The sequence below is a fragment of the Budorcas taxicolor genome, chromosome 1 (genome assembly GCF_023091745.1).
Source record: "Budorcas taxicolor isolate Tak-1 chromosome 1, Takin1.1, whole genome shotgun sequence".
In the NCBI taxonomy this organism is placed as follows: Eukaryota; Metazoa; Chordata; class Mammalia; order Artiodactyla; family Bovidae; genus Budorcas; species Budorcas taxicolor.
Genome location: NC_068910.1, coordinates 30564011 through 30590428, shown reverse-complemented (window position 1 = coordinate 30590428; position 26418 = coordinate 30564011). Strand labels below are relative to the sequence as shown.

The window sequence follows — 26418 nt, the reverse complement described above, 5'->3', positions numbered from 1 at the left end:
GGGCCACTGTCCAGAGGGGCAGATCCTCTCAGAGTCTGGGAAAGGCTTCCCCTCCCTTCTCCCTGTGGTGACATTATGGGCCTTGTTACTTCTCCGTAGTGCCGCTGTGTAAACCTCCGAGCACTTGATTCTAAACCTGTCCTCATGTAGAAGTTCTTAGATCACGCTGGTTTTATCTATCTATTTTTTTTTTTTTTTGAGGTCCTCTTTAGACTTTTTCCACACTATTATGACATTGGATCATCAGAACTCTGCCTGGGATTCCAGGAAGACATTGGTACAGTCACACTGAGGGATCAGTTTGTTTCCCTGACCCTGCGTGAAGACAACAGAGTGTTGGTTGAACCTTGATATCTGGCAGCAAGTGACTTAGGACCTTCAGGGACCAATTTAAATTTCCCAGGCCAGCACATACTAGGAAATACTTTCAAATAAACTTTATTGGGATATAATTTAGCAGGTTTCTGAAGTGTATAGTTTGATAAATTTTGGCAAAGATACACAAGCATGAACTATCACTAGGATCAAGGTAAAAAATTTTCATCCTGCCTTAAAATTCCTTCATGCCCTTGCCTTCTAATCCTTCTTTTCCAGAAGCAATCACTACTCACATTTCTGTCACCATGCCTTAGTTTTGTCTTTTATTGAACCTCATATAAATGGAATCAAACAGTATTGTGTGTTGTGTCTGATTCCTTTCGCTTCATAAATACTGAAGGATCAAATGAGTGAATGAGGAATTAATAAATGAAGCACTTACCTGAGTTACAGCAGACTGCTCGCATAAGGATCCATTAAGCTGTTTGCCACACATTCTCAATGAGGGCAAAAACTGATTCTTGGTAGGGAAAAAATGACTGTACTGTTTTCATATATAAGCACAGATACACATACAGTACGTATACAGATACATAGTCTCTTGGTGGTATTAAAGTTTTGCAGTAAAGTGATTAGGAAAAGAGCGCCTTCAGCATCAGTTCAGTTCAGTTCACTTCAGTCGCTCAGTTGTGTCCGACTCTTTGTGACCCCATGAATCGCAGCACACCAGGCCTCCCTGTATGTCACCAACTCCCGGAGTTCACTCAGACTCATGTCCATCGAGTCGGTGATGCCATCCAGCCATCTCATCCTCTGTCGTCCCCTTCTCCTCCTGCCCCCAATCCCTCCTAGCATCAGAGTCTTTTCCAAAGAGTCAACTCTTCCCATGAGGTGGCCAAAGTACTGGAGTTTCAGCTTTAGCATCATTCCTTCCAAAGAAATCCCAGGGCTGATCTCCTTCAGAATGGACGGGTTGGACCTCCTTGCAGTCCAAGGGACTCTCAAGAGTCTTCTCCAACACCACAGTTCAAAAGCATCAATTCTTCGGCGCTCAGCCTTCTTCACAGTCCAACTCTCACATCCATACATGACCACAGGAAAAACCATAGCCTTGACTAGATGGACCTTAGTTGACAAAGTAATGTCTCTGCTTTTGAATATGCTATCTAGGTTGGTCATAACTTTCCTTCCAAGGAGTAAGTATCTTTTAATTTCATGGCTGCAGTCACCATCTGCAGTGATTTTGGAGCCCAAAAAAACAAAGTCTGACAGTTTCCACTCTTTCCCCATCTATTTGCCATGAAGTGATGGGGCCGGATGCCATGATCTTCGTTTTCTGAATGTTGAGCTTTAAGCCAACTCTTTCACTCTCCACTTTCACTTTCATCAAGAGGCTTTTTAGTTCCTCTTCACTTTCTGCCATAAGGGTGGTGTCATCTGCATATCTGAGGTTATTGATACTTTTTCCAGCAGTCTTGATTCCAGCTTGTGTTTCTTCCAGTCCAGCGTTTCTCATGATGTACTCTGCATGTAAGTTAAATAAGCAGGGTGACAATATACAGCCTTGATGTACTCCTTTTCCTATTTGGAACCAGTCTGTTGTTCCATGTCCATGCTGCTGCTGCTGCTAAGTTGCTTCAGTCGTGTCCGACTCTGTGCGACCCCATAGACGGCAGCCCACCAGGCTCCCCCATCCCTGGGATTCTCCAGGCAACAACACTGGAGTGGGTTGCCATTTCCTTCTCCAATGCATGAAAGTGAAAAGTGAAAGTGAAGTTGCTCAGTCGTGTCCGAATCTTCACGATCCCATGGACTGCAGCCCACCAGGCTCCTCCATCCATGGGATTTTCCAGGCAAGAGTACTGGAGTGAGGTGCCATTGCCTTCTCTGTCCATGTCCGTAGTGGGGTGATAATGAAACACTGCCCTAAGGGATCAGGAAATTCTGTCCTTTGCCTGATGTGTCTGTCCCCCCTCCATTTCCTCATCTGTAAAACTGACATAGATAATAGCAGTTCTGCTCCCTGAGGTAGAATAAGGGATTAAGTGAGATTGCATAGCTCTTAGTAGTGCTTGCCACTTCATAAGCCCTCACCTGTCAACAGCTTTTACAAAAGCCAACACTTTTGTAACGAAAGTAGACCCTGACAGTTCTACCCTTTAACTTCATCAGCTAACCAGGGAGGATGTGGGCTGGGGTGTAGTAGGGTGGTCACATTGCCTGGGTTAGTGTCTCACATCTTCCACTTAGTAGCTGGGGCAAGTTGTTTTGCTTCTCTGTATCTGTTTACTTATCTCTACGATGGGAATAATCTGATACAAGTTGTATGAGTTTGTGAGAATGAAATGGCATAGGACTTAAAAACACATAGTAAGTGCGTGAGATAATAATAAACTCATCTGCCATTATTTCTCAACTTCTCTTGGAACATCTTCTTGTACTTCCCACAATCATTTTTTTTAATTGTATTGCTGTATAGTTGCTTTACAATGTTGTGTTGGTTTCTGCTGTACAGCACAATGAATGAGCTATATGTATACATATATCCTCTTTTTGGGGTTTCCTTCCCAGTTAGGTCACCACAGAGCGTTTAGTAGAGTTCCCCTGTGCTGTACAGTACGTTATCATTAGTTATCCATTTTATACATAGTAGTGTATAGGTGTCAGCCCCAGCCTCCCAGTTCACCCCACCCTGCCCCTTTCTCCGCTTGGTGTCCATACATTTGTTCTTTACATCTGTGTCTCTATTTCTGCTTTGCAGATAGGTTCATCTGTATCATTTTTTCTAGATTCCACCTAAATACGTTAATATACAACATTTGTTCTCTTTCTGACTTACTTCACTCTCTGACAGTCCCATTCATGTCTCTGCAGATGGCACAATCTTATTTTTTTCTTTTGATTTTTTATGGCTGAGTAATATTCCATGGTATATGTGTACAGCATCTCCGTCGTCCATTCCGCCATTGATGGACGTTTAGCTTGTTTCCATGTCCTGGCTATGGTGCATATAGTGCCACAGTGAACATTGGGGTGCCTGTGTCTTTCTGACTCTCAATCATGTTTTAAATTCTGTGCACCACGGCTTCTAGATGATTTCAGGCAATTATTCCCCAGATTATACCACTGCGAATACCTCTACTTAATGAAGACATGTTTAACTTATCCACAGGTTTGGGGATTTCAGCCTGTATCCTTAATATCGGTGAATAGTTTTTAGTGTTTGAGAACTAGCCTGGGTGCTGATTTTAAAATCATTTGAGAATATGCTTTTTCTCTACTCTCTTTTTGTTCTGTGATGGTAGGTTTATTCTTGACTGTTCACTCTGCCAGTACTAAAAGATTTACATCCCCTAATTATGTCTCTTTTTCCTTCATGCATGTTTAGATGCAATGTAAGGATCATGTGTTATTATTGATTGCTTTCTGTAAGGACGTAGCATGTCTTGTACTTTGAGGCCCTCAGCAAATCAAGGATGCAGATGGAGGTAGAAGAGGAATTATTGTCCCTATTGATCAGCTGGAGGGACTGAGTCTGGGAGGTTAGTGGCCCAAAACATGTGGTGGAAACAGCCCATCATGCTGTGTCTCTGGACCGGAAGTCCCTCCTCCTCTAGGTCCATCCTTTTGCTTTTGCTCCTCCCTGACGGAGGAGTAGATGGATGAGGCCTGCGCCTCCAGCCGGCCCGGTGACCCTTGCTAAGGACACACGCATCACAGCCAACAATAATGCCCTCTGCTTAGAGTTAAATTTATTTCCTACTTTATGGCCTTTCTTGGAAAATTCCATGTTTCATTTAGATGTGTTTTCCAGACAGCCTATTGATTCCTTTTACTCTTGTGTAAACATTTCCAAATTTTCCACATTTCTCCTGTGTTTTTATGTCCTGAACGGATGCAGCACAGAATAGAAGACAGCTTCTGAACAAGCTTGATGGGAGAGAGCTACCAGCCAGAAGCAGTTTGCAGGGGAGGGCTCTGTTGCTACCAAAATTTCAGCCCTGAAAACTCATTCCTGTACAGCATTCTAACCCACTTTGTTGCTGTTAGCTGCTCAGTCATGTCTGACTCTTTACAACCCCATGGACTGCAGCATGCCAGGCTTCCTTGTCCTTCCCCATCTCCCAGATTTTGCTTAAATTCGTGTCCATTGAGCCAGTGATGCTATCTAACCATCTGATCCTCTGCTGCCCCCTTCTCCTTTTGTCTTCAGTCTTTCCCAGCATCAGGGTCTTTTCCAGCGAGTCAGCTCTTTTCATCAGGTGGCCAAAGTGTTGGGACTTCAGCGTCAGCATCAGTCCTTCCGATGAATATTCATGATTGGTTTTCTTTAGGATTGACTGGTTTGATCCCCTTGCAGTCCAAGGGCGTGGCAACACCTTAAAGGTGATACCTGAGGTGTCTCATTGTTCGATGTCCTACCCAGTGGTCCTGTAAATTGATGGACATTTTGCTTAAATTTAAAGAAAAGACAAACTTCACATCTCTTCTGTAAATGAGTGTCCAACACTGTTTATTGTAAACTGAAGGTCTTCATAGGAATACATGTGCGTGCTAAGTCGCTTCAGTCATGTCTGGCTTAGCTCGACTTTTCTCTGTTTCTCTCAATGTGTGAACCTCATTAGCTCCCTAATTCAGACGCTGTTTTTCATTCACTGACTTCCTGCATGGTGGGAAATTGCCCTGATCCTAGCCTTCATCTTCCTTACTCCCCAACAGTCCTCCAAACTTTGGTTCTTACTTTAAGTCAAGCCCTTTGGAATTCAAAGCAAAACCCATTTCTCTCTCAAGTACCTAGGTTTCCCAAGTCAGAAGCACTTTGCTTTCAGCCTGTTGTGTCCGCTATGATCGAAAAACATCCATTAAGCTCTCTGTAGTTGCCTTCTTTCTTCTGGGCTCTGTCTGCCCTTTCCATAAACACCATTGATTCAGTTGGTGGGATGCAAGCCCCAGCCAATTAGAATTACCTAAGGAATGAAAATGTTTGTTTAAAGATACTTTCAAAGATTTATATGCTGTGACCCTCAGAAGACATTGTGGATTTCGATGTCTTTTTTCCTTTGGAGGTGTATTTGCTCGATTTTAATTTTTTTTTTTTTTTTTTTTGGTATACTACGTTGTCTGTCTCCATGTGGCGTTTTTTCATTTCATGTATTTTCAAATTTATTCTCTCTCTTTTTTTTTTTTTCTTCAGAACATTCAGTAAAAAACTGAGGAGGAAATTTGCCAGTTTTCCTGGCAATGATTAATGATCTATTTGGCAAAAAACTGTCAGGAGGAGCATAATTGCTTCATCAGAACTAGTAGGTTGGGGATTTATCAAGTGGACACCATTGTCTAGTGACTGTAACTGCTCCTGAGACTCATCACAGCACCCTGCCCCTCACTGAGGTCCACACATGTTGACTGAATAAATGATGTTGGACTTTTCCCTACCTCTCCTCCAGTTATCATTAAGTCTTCTGAAAAGAAAAACACTTCATCATTTTAAATAAATATTGTGCTTAGTTCTATTGTAATATACTGTTTGCAGGCCAGTTAGAATTAATTCTAAGTTTACAGGCTTTTGAAATCTATTTGCAAGGTTCTATCAATGATAAAACATAGATGTTTCAACAAAAATAAAAGTGTGTTATGGAGAGCATGACCAGGAATTCTCCAGCTTCCAGGGAAACGGCGCTTTTACTTGCGCAGGAAAGGAGGCGGCGCAAGGGACTGTGTGATGCTGGCTTCCTCCCTCCAGCTCTTTCTCCATCACACGTGCCTGACGAGTAGGCTACACACTGGGTGAGGTTTGCAGTAAGGAAACAGACTGACTTTGTGCTGTGGAGTTTAATGGGGCTGTTTTTAATGAAGTTACCACACATTTCACTCTCATGTTCTGTTCCTGCACAAGCATGCAAATATGGGCTTGAATAAGTACATTAGGTCAGAGTAAAGTCTTTTACTGTATCTTCTTGGACTGTAATCTCCTCCTCTCAGATTTGCCAGGACTAACAAAATCAGTTGTCCATTTGTGTTTTCAAGGAAACTTCTAAAGTCACACACCGTAGCACAGTCCTTAGTGTGTTGTTCTTAAGTTTGGAATGGGAGAAGTGTTTTGTTGTGTTTTCTGTGGTGCCTCAAACACTGGGTGAAAAGTTAAGATTTGAGAACTTTGGCAGGTGTTCTAGCCTGGGATCCCTTTTAGGAAACTTGAAGTTTCCCAGGTCTGAAGTCGTCTTGGTGAAAGCAGGCATTTATATTCTAGCATAAATGTGTTCATAAATTCTGCACAGGTCCTTGCCATATCATTGTGGAAGTCCCAGGCTAGAGCTGAGGCAGCAACATAGCCAGGAATTAAGGGAACCTGCTGGTGGGAAATGGTCTTCAATGGTGCCCCTCACTCTGTGACCTCATGACCTGTTCCATGGCTTCTAGGATTGGAGAAAGATGTGCCTAAAATGGGTCGTAGTGTCTGCAGAGGAGGAAATTGCTGAGTGGTTAAGATCACAGGTTTTAGAGTCCGTGTGCCTGGCCTCAAATTCCAGCTCTGCCTATTCACACCCATACCACAGACCAGAAATGAAATATTGGGATAATCTTACTATTTGCACCGATTGCAACCATTTATATGGTAGGTGTTTCCACAAAGATAGACATCTGTTTGATGACTTACAGAGTTATTTTCAGCTACTCCCTACTTTAGCACCGTTTAGTATAAGGAACACTGATGCTGCTGCTGCTGCTAAGTCGCGTCAGTCGTGTCCGACTCTGTGCAACCCCATAGACAGCAGCCCACCAGGCTCCCCCGTCCCTGGGATTCTCCAGGCAACAACACTGGAGTGGGTTGCCATTTCCTTCTCCAATGCATGAAAGTGAAAAGTGAAAGTGAAGTCGCTCAGTCGTGTCTGACCCTCAGTGACCCCATGGACTGCAGCCCACCAGGCTCCTCCATCCATGGGATTTTCCAGGCAAGAGTACTGGAATGGGGTGCCATTGCCTTCTCCGAAGGAACACTAGGTATTCTTATTAAATCTGTTGTCAAGTAGGGTGTGTTTCTTTTGCCTTCACTTTTATTTTACCATTCATTATAGCTGGCCTTGCAATGAATCCAGCTTTAATTTTCACACAACATGGGCTGAAACAACCCGATAAGATTGTTTTATCTGTGTTTGATGAGAGGATTATCGTTCAGCATAGATAAAATGTCATTCCACCTATGCTACCCTTGGATTCATTTTTCTAATTGTTCTGTTGCTTATTCTGTTCTCCTCAGATCCACTAGGAGTCCCAGTTTTCCTTGACTTAACCTCAGCACACAGAATATTGTTTCTCATTTGTATAGTGATTCTGTGCATAAATATGTTCATAGTGCAGTGATTCTCAGGCCTGTTCTGAACAAACTGGGACGAACTCTCTCCTGTGTATACCTAGTCTTTGTCCTAAGCCTGGCAATCATTCCAAACAGTCATGCTGGGGGATTAGTCTGTGTGCCTCAGTTTCTTTATCCATAGAACAAGGCTAATAATTACACCTTCTATTGAGATTGTCATTAGGATAAATTTCATAAACATGTAGACGTTCAGAGACCAAATTCTGGCCCTGTTAATGTTCCTGCTATTATTCTCATTGTTACTATTACTCTACTATTTTTACGTACCCTGTTTCTGACTACCAGCTACCATGTGTATTAGTGCCAGCTGCTCTGACAGAATACTGTTCAGTTCAGTTCAGTCACTCAGTCGTGTCTGACTCTTTGCGACCCCATGAATCGCAGCACGCCAGGCCTGCTTGTCCATCACCAACTCCCGGAGTTCACTCATACTCATGTCCATCGAGTCAGTGATGCCATCCAGCCATCTCATCCTCGGTCGTCCCCTTCTCCTCCTGCCCCCAATCCCTCCCAGCATCAGAGTCTTTTCCAATGAGTCAACTCTTCGCACTGTCTGTGCATGGTAGAGAGAACTCTCTTCCTTTCCTTATCAGGACACCAATACCATCATGGTGCATGGGGTGTTCCATCCTTATGGCCTGATTTTGTCCCAAAGGCCCCACCTCCTAATACCATCCCAGTGGGGTCTTGGGTTTCACTCTGTGAATTTGGGGAGCACACAGACATGGAATTCATAACACCTTGTATCCTGGGGAACTTGTTGCTTTGGCAGCTGAGCTGTTCGTTTTTTCCTGCTGGGAGAGGAAAGGAAGTGGGGAGTTTCCTGTTTGCCTCCTGTATACCCCCTCCCCCAATCCAAAGTGTAACAGACTCTTTCTAGGCTTAGAAGACAGAGTCTGTGTTACAAGGAAATACGGTTCAGTACATATATTCAGCACTACTGACTTTATTATATGCCATCTACGTGTCAGAAAAATCATTAGCAAGATCCTTACCCAGTTTTATGTGGAGACACATTGCATAAGAATGGTTGCTTAATAACCATAGTTTCCTGAAGCATACAACTTGGCCCGACTTCAGAAAAGAACATTCTTTAATGTTATGTTACATTTCCTAGCAGAAAATTATAAAGAATACTGAGAAAAATCTAGTTTGAATGGATAGGACTTAATGAGAACCTGATTTTTTTTTTTCTTTAATACATTAGTTTTACAATCTAGCAGTATAGTAAGTCAATACTCGCTATATTAAACAAAGTGTTTTTCTTTTAAAGATATTCTGGAGTGTGTACAATAATATTCCTCCTGTGACTAGCCTGCCTTTGAGATGCAGTTATCATTTAATGAGAGGAGAGAGGCGACCACTCTGGTAAGTGTCTTCTGTATAATTCGCAGTTATGGTGGGTGGGAAATGATTGTAAACTTAATAAAATGTTTAACTTCATGCCAAATTGGAATGCCACAGTAATTTTCTCCTAGTGATGCTGCCGTGATTTAATTTTGAAATAGGCCCTGCCCGCCATCCCTTTCTCCTTGTGCCCCAGGATGGTGAGTAGGTATCTCAGCATCTGCCCATGGCGGACCCTGCTGCGGCCTCTCCATAAGTAGGTCCTCAGTAGCTCACTGAAGGGCCCATGCAGGTCTTTGTTTGGGGGTGCAGCATCATTTGGGTTTCTTCTTTCACTTGTTCAGCAATGACCCGGACAGTGCAATGAGAAAGCTTATAGGCTTAGGGAAGGTGAGGAAACAGATGTGGTGCCCAGGAACCGTGCATGAACAAAGATCACATCCCCTCAGACATACCTCACATGGACCACCTAGAAAGTGTATGATACTGATCACGGCCCACAGTCAAGGGGAAGCTGTCTTTCTTCTTTAATGGCTGGGGTGGTGCTGAGGGTGGGGAAGAGTAAGCCACTTTGCCTCAGCTGGAATCCCAGTTAATAGTGAATCTTTGTATCATGTTCCTTGAGTCTTCCAAGTCATTTACTCATTAATAGAAGGGAAATGTACCTTAACTTTTTGAGAGTAAATGACAGAAACCTAAACTGAGCCAAAAATGGAATCTTTGGGCCTCTGTAGCTAGATAGTCTTCTGATGGGGCTAATTTCGGGCAGATCTGGGTGCTTGGCTGTTACTGGGACTCTGACCCTCGGTGGCAGATTCGCCTTGCTTTCCTCTGCCTTGGTTTCATTTTCAGGCAGGTTCTCCCATTTAGGTGACAAAATAGCTTTCCTAGGCTCATCTTTCACCCTGCAAGTTCGTCAGCGTCAGCATTCACCAGCCCCAGTAAAATGCCAGGGCAGGCTCTCTCTGGCCCCATGTGGGTCATCTTTCCATCCCTGGCCAACCCCAAAGACTAGGAGGAGACAACATTCTCACGGGCAGACCTGGGTCATGAGCCTATCTTTAAAGCTAGGGTGTGAAATCAGCCATATCAGAAAGTGTCTGACACAAGAGTAGAGGACAGGAAGCTATTTAAAGGGAGATTGGGGTGCTCTTGCCAGAAGGGGGAGCAGTTACTACAGTGGGAAGCAGCAGATACCTTATACAGGAGTTGAGCCTCCCATTAGACTTGTGACACAGGGCTGAAAGGCCAGTCAGGAGGCGATGTCAAGAACGTGACGTGGAGATGTAAAAGCCCCCACCCCTGTTAGGCACTTGCAGTCCCTCCCAGATACTCTGGGGAGCCTCTCTGCACCCTTCCTTGAGGATGATCATCTTCCCTGCCCTTCTGGCCACTGAATCCCACTCCCCTCTCCGTCTCCATTGCCTTCCTTTTTCTTTCATCCGCTTCTGTTTCCAGTACAACAGACAGGGATGGGGAAGTTCATTGCAGGATGCTGCCTTGTCTTTTGTTTTTAATGTCATGCGTTGTTAAACTAGATGTGTGCAGGACCACGTCATCCAGGAGTATAACTTTGAACGTTGGTTTTTGATCCAGGGAAGAGGAGAGTAATGCTAAGGGTGGCGTGTGGAAGATGAAAGTCCCCAAGGACAGCACGGTAGGTTTGTTCTGATCCTTTTCCATGAGCTGAAGTTGCTGATTGCATGTGATGAACCTATTGTGTGTTTCAGACAGTCCACCTAGTAGACTCAGAACAGGACTGGGAGTGAGAAATTCAATTCTGAACTTGGTGGTTTTCTTTTTTTTTTTTTTAGACTTTATTTTCCATTGGGGTATAGCTGATTAACAGGCTTCCCAGGGGTGCTAAATGATAAAGAACCCGCCTGCCAGTGCAGGAGACATAAGAGACTTGGGTTCAATCCCTGGGTCAGGAAGATCCCTGGAGGAGGGCATGGCAACCCACTCCAGTACTCTTGCCTGGAGAATGCCATGGACAGAGGAGCCTGGCAGGCTACAGTCCACAGGGTTGCAAAGAGTCAGGCACGACTTGAAGTGGTTTAGCAGCAGCAGCAGCATAGCTGATTAACAATGTGTGATAGTTTCAGGTGAACAGTGAAGGGACTCAGCCATACGTATACACGTATCCATTCTTCCCCAGACTCCCCTCCCTTCCACGCTGCCGTGTAACATTGAGCAGAGTTCCACAGTAGGTCCTTGTTGGTTATCCATGAAATATAGCAGTGTGTACATGTCCATCCCAAACTCCAGTCTTGGTGGTTTTCTATCTTAAACACTGTCACCTTGAAAATACACTGTGAGTCTGTGTAGAAATGGAGTAATAGTATGACTGTATCATAGAGTCTGAACAACGCCATACCTGTAAACTTTACCAAAAAGCTAATTATGGTTGTGTTGTCCTCCCCAGCCATAGCCAACATGTGGAAGTAGGTTTACATAGTGAAAAGCATGACCCTTCCCAGCAAAGGCTCATCCCCTCCCCACTGTAACGACCAACACTCCTGAGAGTGATCCCAGCTTGGAGGGTCTGGACGCATGGGAGCGGCTGCATCTCAGTGTACTTTGGGGTTTGATGCAGGGCTGTGCTGAGTCTCTTTCTGGGGCTGATGCAAACCTGGGTGGTGGCATGTCCTGCTGGGGCACTGATCGGCGGTGGTCATGCCTCAGAAGCCTGGGTTTCCTAAGAGTGGGCTCTACTTCATTATACTCACTGACAAGAACATTCAAATCTGCTCTGAAGCCTTGGGAAACAATGGATGTGAGGACTGACAGTCTCACCTTTTCATGGTTTCTTTCGTATGGATAAGTGCAAAGAATTGAAACATCTCTAGGGACCTATAGGCTTGACCAGGCATTGCTGAGGCTGCAACTTCAGTACTTTGGCCACCGGATGGGAAGAACTGACTCATTGGAAAAGACCCTGATGCTGGGAAAGATTGAAGGCGGGAGGACTGAAGGGGACTACAGAGGATGAGATGGTTGGACGGCATCACCGACTATGAGTTTGAGCCAGCTCCAGGAGTTGGTGATGGACAGGGAACCCTGGCGTGCTGCAGTCCACCCCTCTTTGTGGGGTCACAAAGAGTTGGACACAACTAAGTGACTGAACTGATCGGAAAGATATGACCCAGTTTGTTTCTTAAAAATGCAAACTATCATTAAGGTGCCTAGCTACAAGATTTGCCTATTATTTGATATATAGGATTTAAAAAATGTCAGGGGAGGGACTTCCCTGGTGGTCCAGTGGCTAAGACTCTTTGCTCCCAATGCAGGGGGGCTTGGGTTCGATTCTTGATCAGGGAACTAAATCCTGCCTGCTGTCATTTTGAATTTCCGTGAAAACAGGTTTTCCTTGTCACGTTCTTTTTTTACTCACGGTAGATGTTGAACTCCAGTGGAAACGATCATGATGGGTGAAAAGTAGCTGAAAGATGTTTGTCCTCCCTCCTGGTCAGCTCACTCAAGCACATTCAGTCAGAAGTAATAACGCCTTCACGACTGTAGAAATGTCCTCATCCCAAGCCACTCAGCCCTCTCTTCTTTGCTGACCAGCGGGAGTCTGGTGGGCTGGCCTTGTCTGCAGTCACTGTGGGACAGGGAACGTCTCCTTCCCATAACTTCCTCTCGACACACTCACCTTCAAGGCCCCTGATAGCGTAAGAGACTGCAGACGGGACAGAGAGGAAACGGAAAGGGAGGGCTTCTAGGTGGGTGGGAGGTAGACCAGGGTCTAGGAAAGAGAAAAGAAAACCCTCTTTGAGAGGGAAAGTCATTACTGTTCACTGCTGTGGTCCTGGTTAAAAATTCAGCGAGGCTGCTTTCAGCTCATTAGAACATGATGATAACACACACTTATTATAGTTAATCTATACTGGGCAGCTGGTCCAGAGCACACGCGCAGCTATTTATGGAACAGATCTTAAATCTCCAGCCCTGTTGTTGCAGTCACATTACTGAGCCCGTCAAATGCATATGTTGACTAATTTCATGGTCACAGCAACCCTGGGAGGTCGGTCCTTTTATTACTCCCTGTTCACCAAAGGGAAACTGATGCTCAGAGAGGCTGATAGCCGGCCTGGGGCATAGGTACTCAGCCGGCTGTCATGTTTCAAACCCAGTTCTGACAGGGTTCAGAGTGCATGCACCATGACAAGGAAGAGATCCGGGATGAAGAGCTTTTCGAGGAGAAACCAGAAGAACTTGGAGGCCTCCAGTTACCTGTGTGTAGACACTGGCTGTTGATGGATGGTGTTAGTAGGAGTAGGAGAGGCTCAGGTTTTCTCATTGGGAAGGAGTGGACCAGAAAGTGAAACTGAAAAGTGAAAGTGTTAGTTGCTCAGTTGTGTCCGACTCTTTGCAGCCCTGCAGACTGTAGCCCGTCAAGGCTCCTCTCTCTCTCCATGGAATTCTCCAGGCAACAATACTGGAGTGAGTTGCCATTCCCTTCTCCAGGGGATCTTCCTGGCCCAGAAATCAAACCTGGGTCTTCCACATTGCAGGCAGACTCTTTACCACCTGCACTGATTCTTTGAGGGGAATGCACGTCTGCACACACACACATACACAGTACACACAGTTAAGTTATTTAGCAGAAACAGAATGCCTTCAAGTAAACAGAAATCTCCAAGTCTCCAGCCCTCAATAAACCAGAAATTTCCTCAAGTGTTCTTCACTTGTGTAACCTTGGAAATGCCTTATAAACTTCAAGAAAAACAGCAAAGGGTTTTTGAGGAGGATTTTACTAATAGCATTCACTTACAACCAGCTGATACATTTTGAATCAGAGAGAAAGAGATTAGAAAATCCTAGGTCATTTGAATGCATTTCTCGCACATTCTTCTCAAATTCATCCCAGGTGGCACTCAAGATTAGCTTTGCCACGTTAAACATACAGTTTCGTGGACACAGAGTTTGTGACTTGGGATCCCTTGTATCTTTCTGTGCAAAGTGATGTGTAAAACAGTATGATCTGTGCCACCACGTGAGTGTTCACACCCATGGTTCAGCCACATCTGTGGGCCTGTAGTACAGGTGTGGATAGGGCGTGAGAGCTGAAAGAAAAAGTGACCTGTGTAGCTCCTGAAGATAATTGTTTAAAAACGTGTATGTGTTTCTCTTCTTCGGTTCTGGCGTGTTTTTTATTCTCTTCCCACACAAGTCCACAGTTTGGAAAGAGTTGCTGTTAGCGACTATCGGGGAACAGTTCACAGACTGTGCCGCCGCAGGTAACGATGCTCTCAGCTCTGGTCATCCCCACTTGCGTGCGCTTGGCTTGTGCTTTCCCCCTGCTGACGTTTGTTTCCATATGTTTGGCTTTTGCATATCTCAGGGTCGTTTATTTTGTCACTGTGATGTTTACTTAGCTTTTTTCCATGTGATCATGGCGTTTCAATGTTATATGTGTAGGTACATATGTATATTTACATATTTGTATATTATGTGCATATACATATGTGTGTGTGTTTATATATGTATGTATTTTTTGCACATATAGCTCGTCTTCATAGTATCCATGACCATCTGTCTAAGATAAATAGGTAGGAAAAAAGGAAAAAAAATTATTTCTTAAGTTGAAGTATAATTGGCATACAGCACTGTATTTGTCCCAGGAGAAAATGAAATTTGACATTGATTCCTAACACAGTTGGTGGTAGGTTTCCTTTGTCCATTCCAACCCTTCCAGAAGAGGCAGGTATGTTTGTTGTCTGCTGAAGTTTGTAGTTAAGTTGGCACGATCCTTTCTGTCTCTCTCAATCCCTCGCCCTTGCTGTCTGTCTTTCTCTTCATCCCTCTACTCAGAATGAGCCACAAAGGGGAGGTGGGGCTGAATCACCATTAGTGCCTATGATCCCACAGCTAAGGCTAAAATGTAAAGTCTTCAGGACTTTACAGACCATTTTCAAATACTGAATGAGCTCTGAGAGCCCTGTGAATACATTTCTATTTTGCATTTTTCAATCGAAGTATAGTTGATGTACAAAATGTGTAAGTTAACATGTGCCCAACCTAGTCATAGTCACAGTTTCCCAAGGTCATATACTCCCTCTGTAGTCATTACAAAATACTGACTCTCTTCCTCAAGCTGCACAACAGCCCTGCAGCCTATTTTTTTACCTAATAGTTTGTACCTCTCAATTCCTTTCCCCGTTTTTATTTTGCTTTGTTTTTTGTCATGAAACCACTCAAAGAGGAAAATTGAATTGCTAGTTTACAAATTTGTTTTCTTCTTGGGTAGTTCTTTTTGAATGCTTCTGAGAGGTAACATTTAGAATAACATTTTACCTGTTCAGCTTTCAGTTACAATTTCTTTTTAAGCTAATTGATATTGATTGATTTGCCCTCAGACTTCTTAAATGGTGCTGCCTTTGGGAACCCTCCTAGGCTTAGCCAGTTCCACGCAGGTTCCAGGTTTACCTCACTGACTGTTTCTTCATTTTACTTTCGTTGTCCTTAATTGTTATACTTCTTTTTATTCACTGAAGACAGAACCTCGGTTAAGAGGAAACTGTCTTAAAAGTACAGGTCCCTTCTGTTTTAATAGGGGGTAGTTGGCAACTTTACAATATGTAGCCAAAAAACTGTGTCTTCATTGTTATTATAAACACATACATCCCTGGGAGTTTTCTGTATGAATTATTCCCATTTCTAGAACCAGGGAAAATAGTCTAAGTAATAATAAATAGCCAGGATTGAGCAAAGGAGGTGTATTGTTCTGTGGTTGACATCGGAATGAGAGCACTGTTAGCTATTAACCGCTGGCTCCTCATTAACCCAACTCCACCACTGCAGCAGGGCAGCTCTTGTCTCTGGGCCTCACTTCCCTCATCTGCATACAGTGACTCCTCCTAGCTCTGATGTCTTGCGCTGCCAGTATCCTAGAATCGTCAGGGCCTTGCTGCTTGATGCTACTTGTGAATATTCCATACTGGCCGATGGATCTTCTTTTGCATACAGGCTGCAGCCTTCTTGTCATGCCCTTCTGAAAGTGCTGTGCCAGGAGGCTACACCAAGGTACCAAAAACCAGGCCACACTGAAACACTGACAGTTCAGCCTTTCCAGCACCAATCCGTTCCAGCACCCTTTGGTGTACCAATGGTGTAGAAATGGGCAAAATCAAAAGACAAGAAAATGCTAATCTTCTCCTGGCTGAGCTTCATGACGATTCTTGACAGTGATCAATATGGAAGCTTTCCTCTTTGCTTGCTGATTTTAAGTTCACTTAAGATTTAACATTGAGCGCTAGCAAATATACTTTGAAGATAAAAGGAAAAATAAGAAACCTGTACATAAGACACATTTCTTGATGGGCTAATAAGTTTCCATGAATGGCCATGATCAGGTACTGTTTGCTTTGGGGGAGGAATTTTTGTTGAATTGTGACATGTATACAGAGACGGACACAGACTATACTGTGTGTAGTTTGATAAACATTCCCAAAGTAAACAAATTCCCATAACTGGCATCCACGTCAAGGAACAGAATGTCCATGGCCCTTCAGAATCTCTCCACACCCTGCCTCCCCGAAAGGTGGCCACCAGCCTGACTTCTGACACCTCCCACTGATTTTGCCTGCTTTCACACATTTCTATACAGGGAATTATTTAGTATCATATCACACATATTTAGCCCAGAGTGCAATTTATTTTAAAAGGAAAGGGAAAGAGGGAATGAAGGCAAGAAGTGAAGGACGAAGAAAAGAAGACAATTATTTTGCTGAAAATGAACCCCTCTAGTAATTGGACAGGCCCTCATTTGCAGTGTATCTAAGTGCTGAAACCTTTTAATCCTCAGAAGACACACAGGAAAACTGACAATGTAAATATTGAGATGTACAGATTTACCATAAAGACAATTAGGCAAAACGTATTAACTGCAGCACAGTTTCCTAACTTTGATAATGCTCATCATTCACATCTAACTCGTTGATGCTGAGTGTGCAGGGTCAAAGGGTGACCCTATTTCAGTAATGTGCAGCCAGCATGTAAATCTGGAGTCAACAGGCTTTACTCCTGTCATTTTGCTGCTAATTACTATATAGAGAGTACCTCCTTAGGACAGTACATAACCTTACTTTTCCAGCCACCAATTCTCAAATACCTACAAAACAGCCCCAAATCTGGAATTCAGTCTTAAAAAAAAAAGACCTACATTAATCAAAGTAGAGAAATACTTTCCTGCCCACTCACTGAAGTGCTGTAATAACGGAGCCACACTTAGGCGATATTTGCTCTTACTTTATACACAGTGCTAACAGATGGTCATTGATTCTCTAGCCCACAGTTAAAATGCCCAGACCAGAAGGGGTATGGCTAGGGAGAAGCAGGAGAGAGCTAGGAGGATTAACAGGACAGGAGCAGACAAGCAAACCACAGAAAGCAGAGTGAGCAACTCAGAACACGCAGTCTGGGTCCAGTTAGTGTTGGGGCCCGGAGTGCTAGCCACCCCAAGATCTCTGAATGGTTGGCAGGAAGTCAGGAGAAATACTTGCTGTTCTTAACGACAGCCAAGCATCGAGGAACAGTTCATGTGAGTTCACTTGGCTTTCAGAGAGCCGAACATTATGCAACTTGTTTTAGAAAAAGTCTCATCAAAACAGAGTTCCAAATAGTCCAAGGCTTCGGTAACATGTTAAAAAGGGCACATTACTTATCTGGAAAATTTGTTTGGCTGGGACACTCTGTTTATCTAAGTCCCTGGATGAATGTGATGGGACCGCTACAGCTTTAGCTCACTAACTTGCTTTTGTCCAGTGATTTTCCCTTAGTATTTATCACGAGTCCTCTCATGCCACTTTCTTATGATCATCTTCATAACCTACCAATAAAATGATAAGGGTTAAAAAGCCAACTCTGGAAGACTTGAAATGATCACTCATTTCTATTTTTCCCCTGCCTTCCCTTCAGATGATGAAGTAATAGGCGTTAGTGTCAGCGTCCGGGACCGAGAAGATGTCGTCCAAGTCTGGAATGTAAATGCCGCGTTAGTCGGTGAAGCCACCGTTTTAGAAAAGATCTATGAACTCCTGCCCCACATATCTTTTAAAGCAGTATTTTATAAACGTAAGTGCTTCATTTCCAGTTACTGCTTTCTAGCTTATTCTTTCATACTTTTAAGGACAGAAACTGTGTTGCCAAAGAGGTGCACGGAGAGTCACTTGAAATTCTATGATCCACTAAATAATTCAATAAAATACATTTATGGGTCTAAAAAAACAGTTTAGCTTTAGAAATTAAAATGAGATTTTGTCATCTAAACACATGTATCATCAAAAAAGAGATACATTATTGTTTTTGTTATTTCAAAATTTTAAACCTAATCTCAGACTTGTCATTCTTAGAAGAAATTGCCTTCTATTTGAAGCAACAATAACAAAAAAGTTATTATATGAGCTGGCAGGTAGATTTTCAATCATCCCTTCATAAACAGGGATTTATAATGTGTAACATCTGTATTTGTGGAGGAACTCATTCTGAGCACAGGCATGATTGAACGTTCTACTGAAATGCTAATACGTCCTCATTACAGATGACTGTGACCCAGGAGAGAATGCACGCACAGTGGTGAAATGTTAACAGTATGAATAGGTGTGTGGACCCATTGTTTCCATCATGATTCATGTTCATTGCTTTTGTGTGCTCTTTTGAAAAAGTCATCTTTTTCATAATGAAAACAGCTTAGTGCTATTAAACCAATGTTTAGTAGATCAAACTGCAGGTTACAGTTTTAACAGTGAGTTAGAGGAGAGGATTGACAGCCCTGCACACATATGATGAATTTCCTGTTTTCCCAAACTATTTCAAGAGTCAGTAACCCAATTTTTTTCAACCATGGTGTTTCATTGAATCTAAGATGCCTTTGATGATAAGTACTCTTTTAGTATTACTAAGAAAGAAAAATAAAAGTCTCCTGATTTAACTGTGACATGGTCTTAATTCCAGGGGTCTTCAAATGTGCAATGGGGAGGTGGGGGGGACGTGCATCTTAGAATGAATGAAATACACTCCATGGCCGTTTTACTTTTCCCAACCGCTTATCAAAAAGAAGAAAAAAATCAGACTTTGTTTTGTCAGTGTCTTACTATGGGGTGAATGTAAGGCCTCCCTCTTAGAAATCATATAATGGCAAGCCCAGTGATTTAGGTTGTAAGCTATGGGACAGATCTGCTGCTGCAGATATCCAGAAGGTGTTTAGCTTCTGAGTTTTAAATGGAAGTTTATATAGAAGAGATAGAAGATGGCACTACACAAGTTGCTTAACTGATTGTGCAGCATGGAAATCACATGTTTGTAGATGCAATTTGGATTTCTTCAGTTCAGTTTAGTCGCTCAGTCATGTCTGACTCTTTGCGACCCCATGGACTACAGCACACCAGGATTCCTTGGGGGATGTTGGATTCCTCAGGGGACATTGATTGTATTTTCAACCCAGACATTAATTGAAAGGTCACCAAGGGTCTTTTTTTTTTTTTTTTCTCTACTCACTGAGACTAACTCCAGCAGAAACTCTCCAAAAGGAAGTGTTTCACTGCCGTTTATGAATGGAGCAAATGCGAGCCTTAGACCCAGCTCCCCTTATCCCTTCAAAGAGGAGGAAAGTGATTTGGAATTGTGAAGTCAGGCACTCTGGATTTTCATCCCATTTCAACACCGTGACCTCAAGCAAGTCACATTCTCTCATCCTTTCACTTTCCCTTCTTAATATTGAGGAGGTTGGTCTTAAATGATCTCCAAGGTCCCTTCTGCTTCAAAATTCTATGATTAAATTTCTAGCTAACCTGCTGGCAGGTAGCAGCAGACTCAATGTGATAGAAGTGTTTAGGCCACAGAGGTAATTAGGCCATCAGAGGTTAGGCAAGTTATTAGGGCAGTGGCAATAGCCAGGTAAGACGGTGCCAGGGTAGTCATCACTTCGATGTTGCAATGACTGGGGAGCAGGGGGAGAAAAAGGCCAAACAGAGAGGGGACATGCAGCTCCCCAAACTGACTCTCTAAGTGTAGACACCATTGTGAAAATTGCGACTTAGGCTGTGGGTCCTAGTAGAAATGCATATTGTAATAGTATAAATTATCATTCAAAAATTCAAAAATTATTCAAATTGGGATTGGAAAAAACAAGCAGTTCTCTTTATTTATATGAAGCAGGCAGTCCTTTACTCAGTAGAGTTATACACCATCCACTGCAGAATTGATTTGGAAAAAGGAAGTTTGGGCAGAAACGTTCTTCATAGCTGGGTGAAGAACAATGATCCGGTGAGCCAGATTACAAACAGCCAACTCCATGCCTTTCCTCTGTCTTGTTAAAGCAGGATCCTAGTGTTAGTATTCAGGAGCCACTTGAAGTGTAGATTTTCTATGAACAAAGAAACCTAATGAATTTGGGCCAGGCCTCCAGCCGGGTGGCTGAGAGTCAGGCTGTTGATAAAAGTTCTCTGTGCATTGGCTACAGATCGGTCATTTGACCAAGAAACTGAAATGAAGAGAGACCTCCTCCCCTGCCACCCCCCAAATTATGTTAGGTTCTTCAGAGCAGCTGAATGACAAATGTCTTCTGATGTGAGAATTGTTCAGAGCCAAGGTTGGCAAACTGCACTGTCAAACCAAATCTGCCACCTTCCCACCTGTTTTTGTATGGGCTGCAGCTGAGAATGGCTTTCACATTTTTCACTGGTTGGAAAAAAAATCGAAAGAACTACATTTTGTAACATATGAACATTCTATGAAATCCACATTTCATATACATATGTATATATAAAGCGTATTGGCGCCTAGCAATGCCCATTTGCGTACATATCATCTGCGGCTGTTTTCATGTTACAAGGGCAGAGTTAATAGTTGAGACAGAGACCCTGAGACCCACAGAGCCTAAGATGTGTATTCTCTGCCCTCTTCCAGAAGGAAGTTTGCTGATTACTGGCTTTGAGCTTTTCTATATTCCCTTTCAGCCAGAGCTCACCTAAAGCCTGCCGAATTTTCTGTTTCTCAGAATGGCCCCCCCCCCCACCCGATTCTGAATGTTCTGTTCTGTCTCCATAACCCATCGGAATTGAACTGTCTCAACGGTGACTGCCCCAAGCTGTCCCTCACACTTAGGAGTAATAAAAATCTGCAGACAGTCCCTTTCTCCTGACTGAATCATTTGGTGCCCAGTGTCACTAAGAGACCTGTGGCTTCCCACCTTGATCCAGCAATAACGATATATTTTATTGCAGAGCAGGCCATGTTTTCTTTAATGTCTATCATTAAAGTCTTTCTTAAAAAGAATTTTTTAAAAAACATAAAAATTGAAATATTTCTAAATTTCTGCATAAGAGAAATGTTCAGTTACATCAGTTTAGATTCCTGGATGCTCATAGGAATTGGGCCGACCTGAGGTAGCCCTCAGAGCTATAAAGGGTGCCTCTCCCAGTGTTTCATCCAAGTGAAGACCAGGTTTAAGTGAACAACCAGGATAATCCTGAAGGGAAAATGATCCTATTCCCTGCCAAACCCTGACCCCACACTAGTCTGAAGAATCTAGTTTTATCTGAAAAATACAGACTTAGGAGACATAAAATGGGCCAGCCCATGTCTGCCTTCCCAGGACTCCCTTCCTAGCAGGGAAGAGTTGTGGGGGCAAAGCATGGGGAATCCTGAGTGGCCCTTGGCTGTGTTCGACCTGTCATAGTAACTTTTCCTCTTGAGAGAAGAGGATCCACCCTCGCTTCATGATAATGGTTGAACCAGCTCTGGAAAATAGAATTTCAAACTTGGCCTTTTGCCTTGGAGGACATATTCTATATTTCATAGGCCTCCTAGTTCCCACTTCCATTTTATAAAAATGTAAGCCTTTGGAAAATATTTTTGGTTACATCATTTTTTATTCTAGAGTTCCTATTTGTAATTAGTCATTTTGCAAGCCAGACCCGTAGGGCTGGAAAAAAAAAAAAAAAGGAAAAAACAAAAAAACAAAAACCATGACTGGGAAAAATAAAAGACCCATCCGTTTAATCAAACTTCATTCCCCCACAGAGAGTGTTTAGAGGTAGGGGAGGACCTACGAGAATTGCTACCCCCTTGTGTTGTTCTCTGTTTTGTTTTACTTTTTGTTTGGTTTGGTTTTTCAAGATAGGTTTGTGAATGGCCCTGTCTGGGTTCTGTGAGGCAGCCCACACCCCCAGCCCAGCATCCTGCAGGGGCCCCGTTTTCCCCGCAGCATTTGCTCACAGCCCGGCATATCCTCCTCATCAGCTTGTCAGGATTACTCATCCTCCCCAGCCCAGCAAGAAGAAACAGGCAGCATGCCCATTGCTTGTTTATTCCCTGTTTTAATTCTCATTATTACGTTTCTCAGGAAATGCACGCCTTAGCTAACAGTTACTGGCACACAAAGGTGTTTGAGTTCTTGCCAACATTTGGGGAAACTGAATGAGATGCCTTAGAGGAGGGTTGCCCCATCCTTTGCTTAAAGTTTTCTTTCCTTTTTTTCTTTTTTGTTTTTTTTCTGTCCTTTAGCCCATGAAGAGCATCATGCTTTTGAAGGTGGACGTGGAAAACACTAATTGCACTCTGTAAAGAATTCTTTGTCCTTTGCTGATTGGTTTTGGAAACGGTCTTAACAGGAGGGAGAGTGAAGAGGAGACCTGCCGGAGCCCGATGCTGGTTCATTTAGAGTGGGTTTCTGCCCCTGCAGATTGAGCAATTAGGACTCAAAGTGGCAGGTGGGGAGGGGGGGAGATTGTGTGGGTTTTTACTGTCACATTACTTGCTTTTCTTTCTTTTTATTTTTGGCTTTATGAATTCTCTGTTCTTTTCTCTCCAGTTTTTTTTTTTCTCTCTTTTAAATTCCTCATTCAGTCTAATTATTGTTTTCTATACTCCCCTTTCATTGAGGCACAAGAAATCGGTTTCCCTTTAAGTAGCTGTGCTGTACCTAGTTAATGAGAATATGCATAATCGTGACAATACTGCTTTTGAAAACCACACTGTCCTCCGAGGAACACTAGCTTGGTGAAACCTGTCTTTTGATTATTTGTTGTGACACATTCCTACATACTCTGCACTGGGCATTGTTTTTTTTTGCTATCCCAGGGAAAAGAAAAACCTTACTTAATCTGATTTTGCACTGACAGCACCCACATCTTTTATTTTTCCTTTTTAATAATTTTTTTGTTAGAAATGAAAGGAAAATAATAGTTGGGTTGCCAAACATGAAAACTATAATCACAGTTGAGTATCAGGATATATATCAAACTGTAAATCTTTGGACCTTCTGTGGAAGTATTTTCCAACCAGAATTTCAATTTGGCCTTTTGAAAAGAAGGCCTAGAGTGGTAGCAAAGGATTCGTCTCAGTAGGAAACCTTGTAATTTTTGATTTAAAGAGAAGGTGATATTTTAATTGTTTGAACTAACCTTCTTCTGAATTTTGGGTGTGTGTACCCATTTAGGGCTCTCCAAATCAATTCAGACACATTTTGTTAAATGATCCCATTTCCCTGTTCATGTTGTGTGTCGTTTCCAATAATCAATCATCCTCTAGCCTGGGCAACTTTCCCCTGCCTTTTTCATTTAGGAGCAGAAGTTAAATCTCATTTCCAAGATGAATGTGAACATTCACAAAGTTGAACTCTGAATGCATTTTGTTCACATTAATTTTTGGAATTGTTGAGATACATCGTATTATGTTACCAAATAAATACATTTTAATAGAAGGAAATGACCACCCTCTGGAACACTCAGAATGTTCCCATTTCCCTCCCTGCACTCTGCCAGGCCTCCTACTACATCTACCTGAAAAAGGCAGGGCCATTTAGAAAGGCTGCCTCCTGCCAGCTTTTTTTCTGGAGTCAGGGGAGCTAGGGCATGCTTATACATCTCACAGAAGGGCAGTGAACTCCAGATTTCCTTTCACCCAGGATTTTTAATTCCTCTTGCATTATTGACCAGCAGAGAGAGGTGGGGCTTCTTCCAACCCCCAACCTGAGTTTGTAAATAAAATTCTCCATTTAAACACTTTAAAGGACTTCAAACAACATCTCTTTACAATCATTGTACCCTTCACTTGCATTACTAACCACATCAACCATAATAAAAAAAATGATCATGGCTTTTTTTTAATGCTTTGTTTCTAAACTTGAGTTTCTCCAGTGATTTCAAAATGAGGTATAAGGATATCAGACCCATTTTCAAAAGCCTGGAACTTGTTCTTTTTAAACATTGTACCAACATCCAACTTGTTTTTAAATTATTGATCAAGAATTGAAAAAAATTTTCTGGGCATGAGTTTAAATTCTCTTTTATACTATAAGTATTTTTTCTGGTAGATTAGAAGAAAGGATATAATTGACTTATCTTCTTTATAATTGTCATATATTTCCTTAAGTAAATGGATGATGAAGTATTTTTATTTTTGAACTTTATTTAAGGCATTGTGATGACATGTTCAAGTTTTGCATGTATGTAGCTTTTGAAGAAAAAAAATAAAGTAAAAGGAACAGGAATGTTAGGCTCCCATTAATGTTTTCTAGTTTCTATTGTTTATGATCGCGGAACATGGCTTAACACACAAAGTAGATTTTTCTGTCCCAGAGAACTTGTGCAACTCTTTCTGACTCTGGGAAATACCAACCGTGAGAAGGATTTAATTTGCCTAAGTTAAGAACCTATCATCTAAATTACTCTGAGAGAGGATTTTGTCAGATTTTGCTTTGGAAATTGTTTTAATTGAATATTTAGTTCATAAGGGACAGTGTATGAACTAAGCTGATTTAATCAGTTTAAAAACCTCTCATTACCTTTTTGGATTAAAGAAGCTAATACTCTTTTGAGGGACAAGGGACTGTCTTGTGGGGCATGTGACTTTTGTGTTAGGGTAGTGTCCCCTCCTTGGCCACGGCCAGGGAAAATGGGCAGTCCCAGCAGAAGCCTGGTGTCTTTCAGCCAAGTCTTTGCAGGTGTAGCCTGGACTCCGTGTAGAGTCATCCGCAGTCCCTCCTGTTCAACTGGGGATGGATCATACCTGTTGAAAGTAACTTGTCTGTATTTTGGTTTTCTTTTTTAAGTGCTTTCTGAGTGCTGACTTACTCCATTTTGATATTTCTCCTCCCTCCTCCACCTTTTCCGCATTTCTAAAGTGAGGGTATAGTTTACAGAGAACATGTCCATTTAATATCGTGTACCTATTAAATTCAGGATATAGTTGATGGAGAAAAATATGGAAAGGAAAACACAGTTCCGGTAAACTTTGAGTTTGACTTGACTCTGATCTTCTCCACTCTCTTGAATTTAGCTGATATCCACATCCTACATACGGTCACAAGACTTCATAGTTGAAAGAAACTTTTGAGTATTGTTGGGTCCACTTGACATAATGTATAATCTACCAACAGAGATTGCCTTTTATGAAGGGACAGGGGATTAGCCAGTGTGATGCAGCTGAGCACTGAAGTCTGAGGGCTAAATCCCAGTCCAAGTTTCCTTAAACAGGGAACACCCTCTAACCCCAAAGCAAGTCGCCCCAATCGTGCACTAAATATCTGATCCAATCTGGCCATTGATAGACACGTACATAATCAGATGCCCTGAAGCAGTGTCATGGTGTGGCGTTCTAAAATAACTTTATTATTCCAGGAGGTGGGGCTTTGCTATAAGATGCCCGACTCCAAGAGGATCCCAACTTTTGTACTTAACATGAAACTGACAACGTTTAGATCGATCACACGGTGGCGCTGCCTTCCAGCCGACGGTCCTGGCTCAGCAGCATAATGTATCCAGCTCTGCTTGTGTAATTACATTAAGATTCTACTGCCTATTGCTCTTGTGGTTTTATAAAACTTTGATGAGATGCTACCAGTAGAGGTTTAGTTCCCCTACACCTAATAAAACTGTATCAACGATAGAACACTCCGGATGTGGTTTAAAAAATCTCAAATTTTAGGCTCTTATTGAGCCTTTGAGCAGTTAGGAAGAGAAGGAATGAAATAAACCAACATATAAGAAATGCCAGAAATATTTCATCATATTAGACAAATATTGTGTCCAAGGGGAGAAGTGAAATTAGAGTTGGATTCTTTTGTTTGTGTTCGCTTTCTAAATTTGAACCTCCTCTTTAAAAGCGTAAGTCTGGTGTTCACCTTTCCTGTGTTGACGTTTCTATCACATTCCACTCACTACAAATGAAAGTAGAGGACTGCCTGTAGATGGTTTATTTCCTAATGGAGGATATTCAGACCGATCACAAGAGAGTTCGGTGACTCAGGATTGTAAATGCCTGGAGAACTGCCTCAACCTCAGAGAGGAGTCTGAAGGTGAGGAGGAAAAGGTTAGGTATGGGAGTGCAGTGAAAAAACCCCTTGGAACTCATCTTCTGTGTAGCAGTTAGGG

General features: G+C 42.6%; 1 protein-coding gene across 2 annotated transcripts in view; it reads left to right on the top strand.

Annotated features, from left to right (window-relative positions):
• EIF4E3 (eukaryotic translation initiation factor 4E family member 3) overlaps positions 1 to 26055 on the top strand; it is a 42958-nt gene extending 16903 nt beyond the window's left edge. Inside the window, exons 3-8 of one of the 2 annotated variants that reach the window (XR_008198972.1) lie at positions 8967 to 9061; positions 10637 to 10697; positions 14217 to 14283; positions 17963 to 18118; positions 22550 to 22707; positions 25666 to 26055. Coding sequence is in view for 1 of the 2 variants with exons in the window: in XM_052636121.1 (XP_052492081.1) it covers positions 8967 to 9061; positions 10637 to 10697; positions 14217 to 14283; positions 17963 to 18118; positions 22550 to 22596 (426 nt within the window). In the remaining variant the exon portion in view is untranslated. Of the gene's footprint in view, positions 1 to 8966; positions 9062 to 10636; positions 10698 to 14216; positions 14284 to 17962; positions 18119 to 22549; positions 24367 to 25665 lie in introns of those variants that run through there. The other variant, XM_052636121.1, reaches the window with a different exon arrangement.
• The last annotated feature ends 363 nt before the right edge of the window (positions 26056 to 26418 follow it).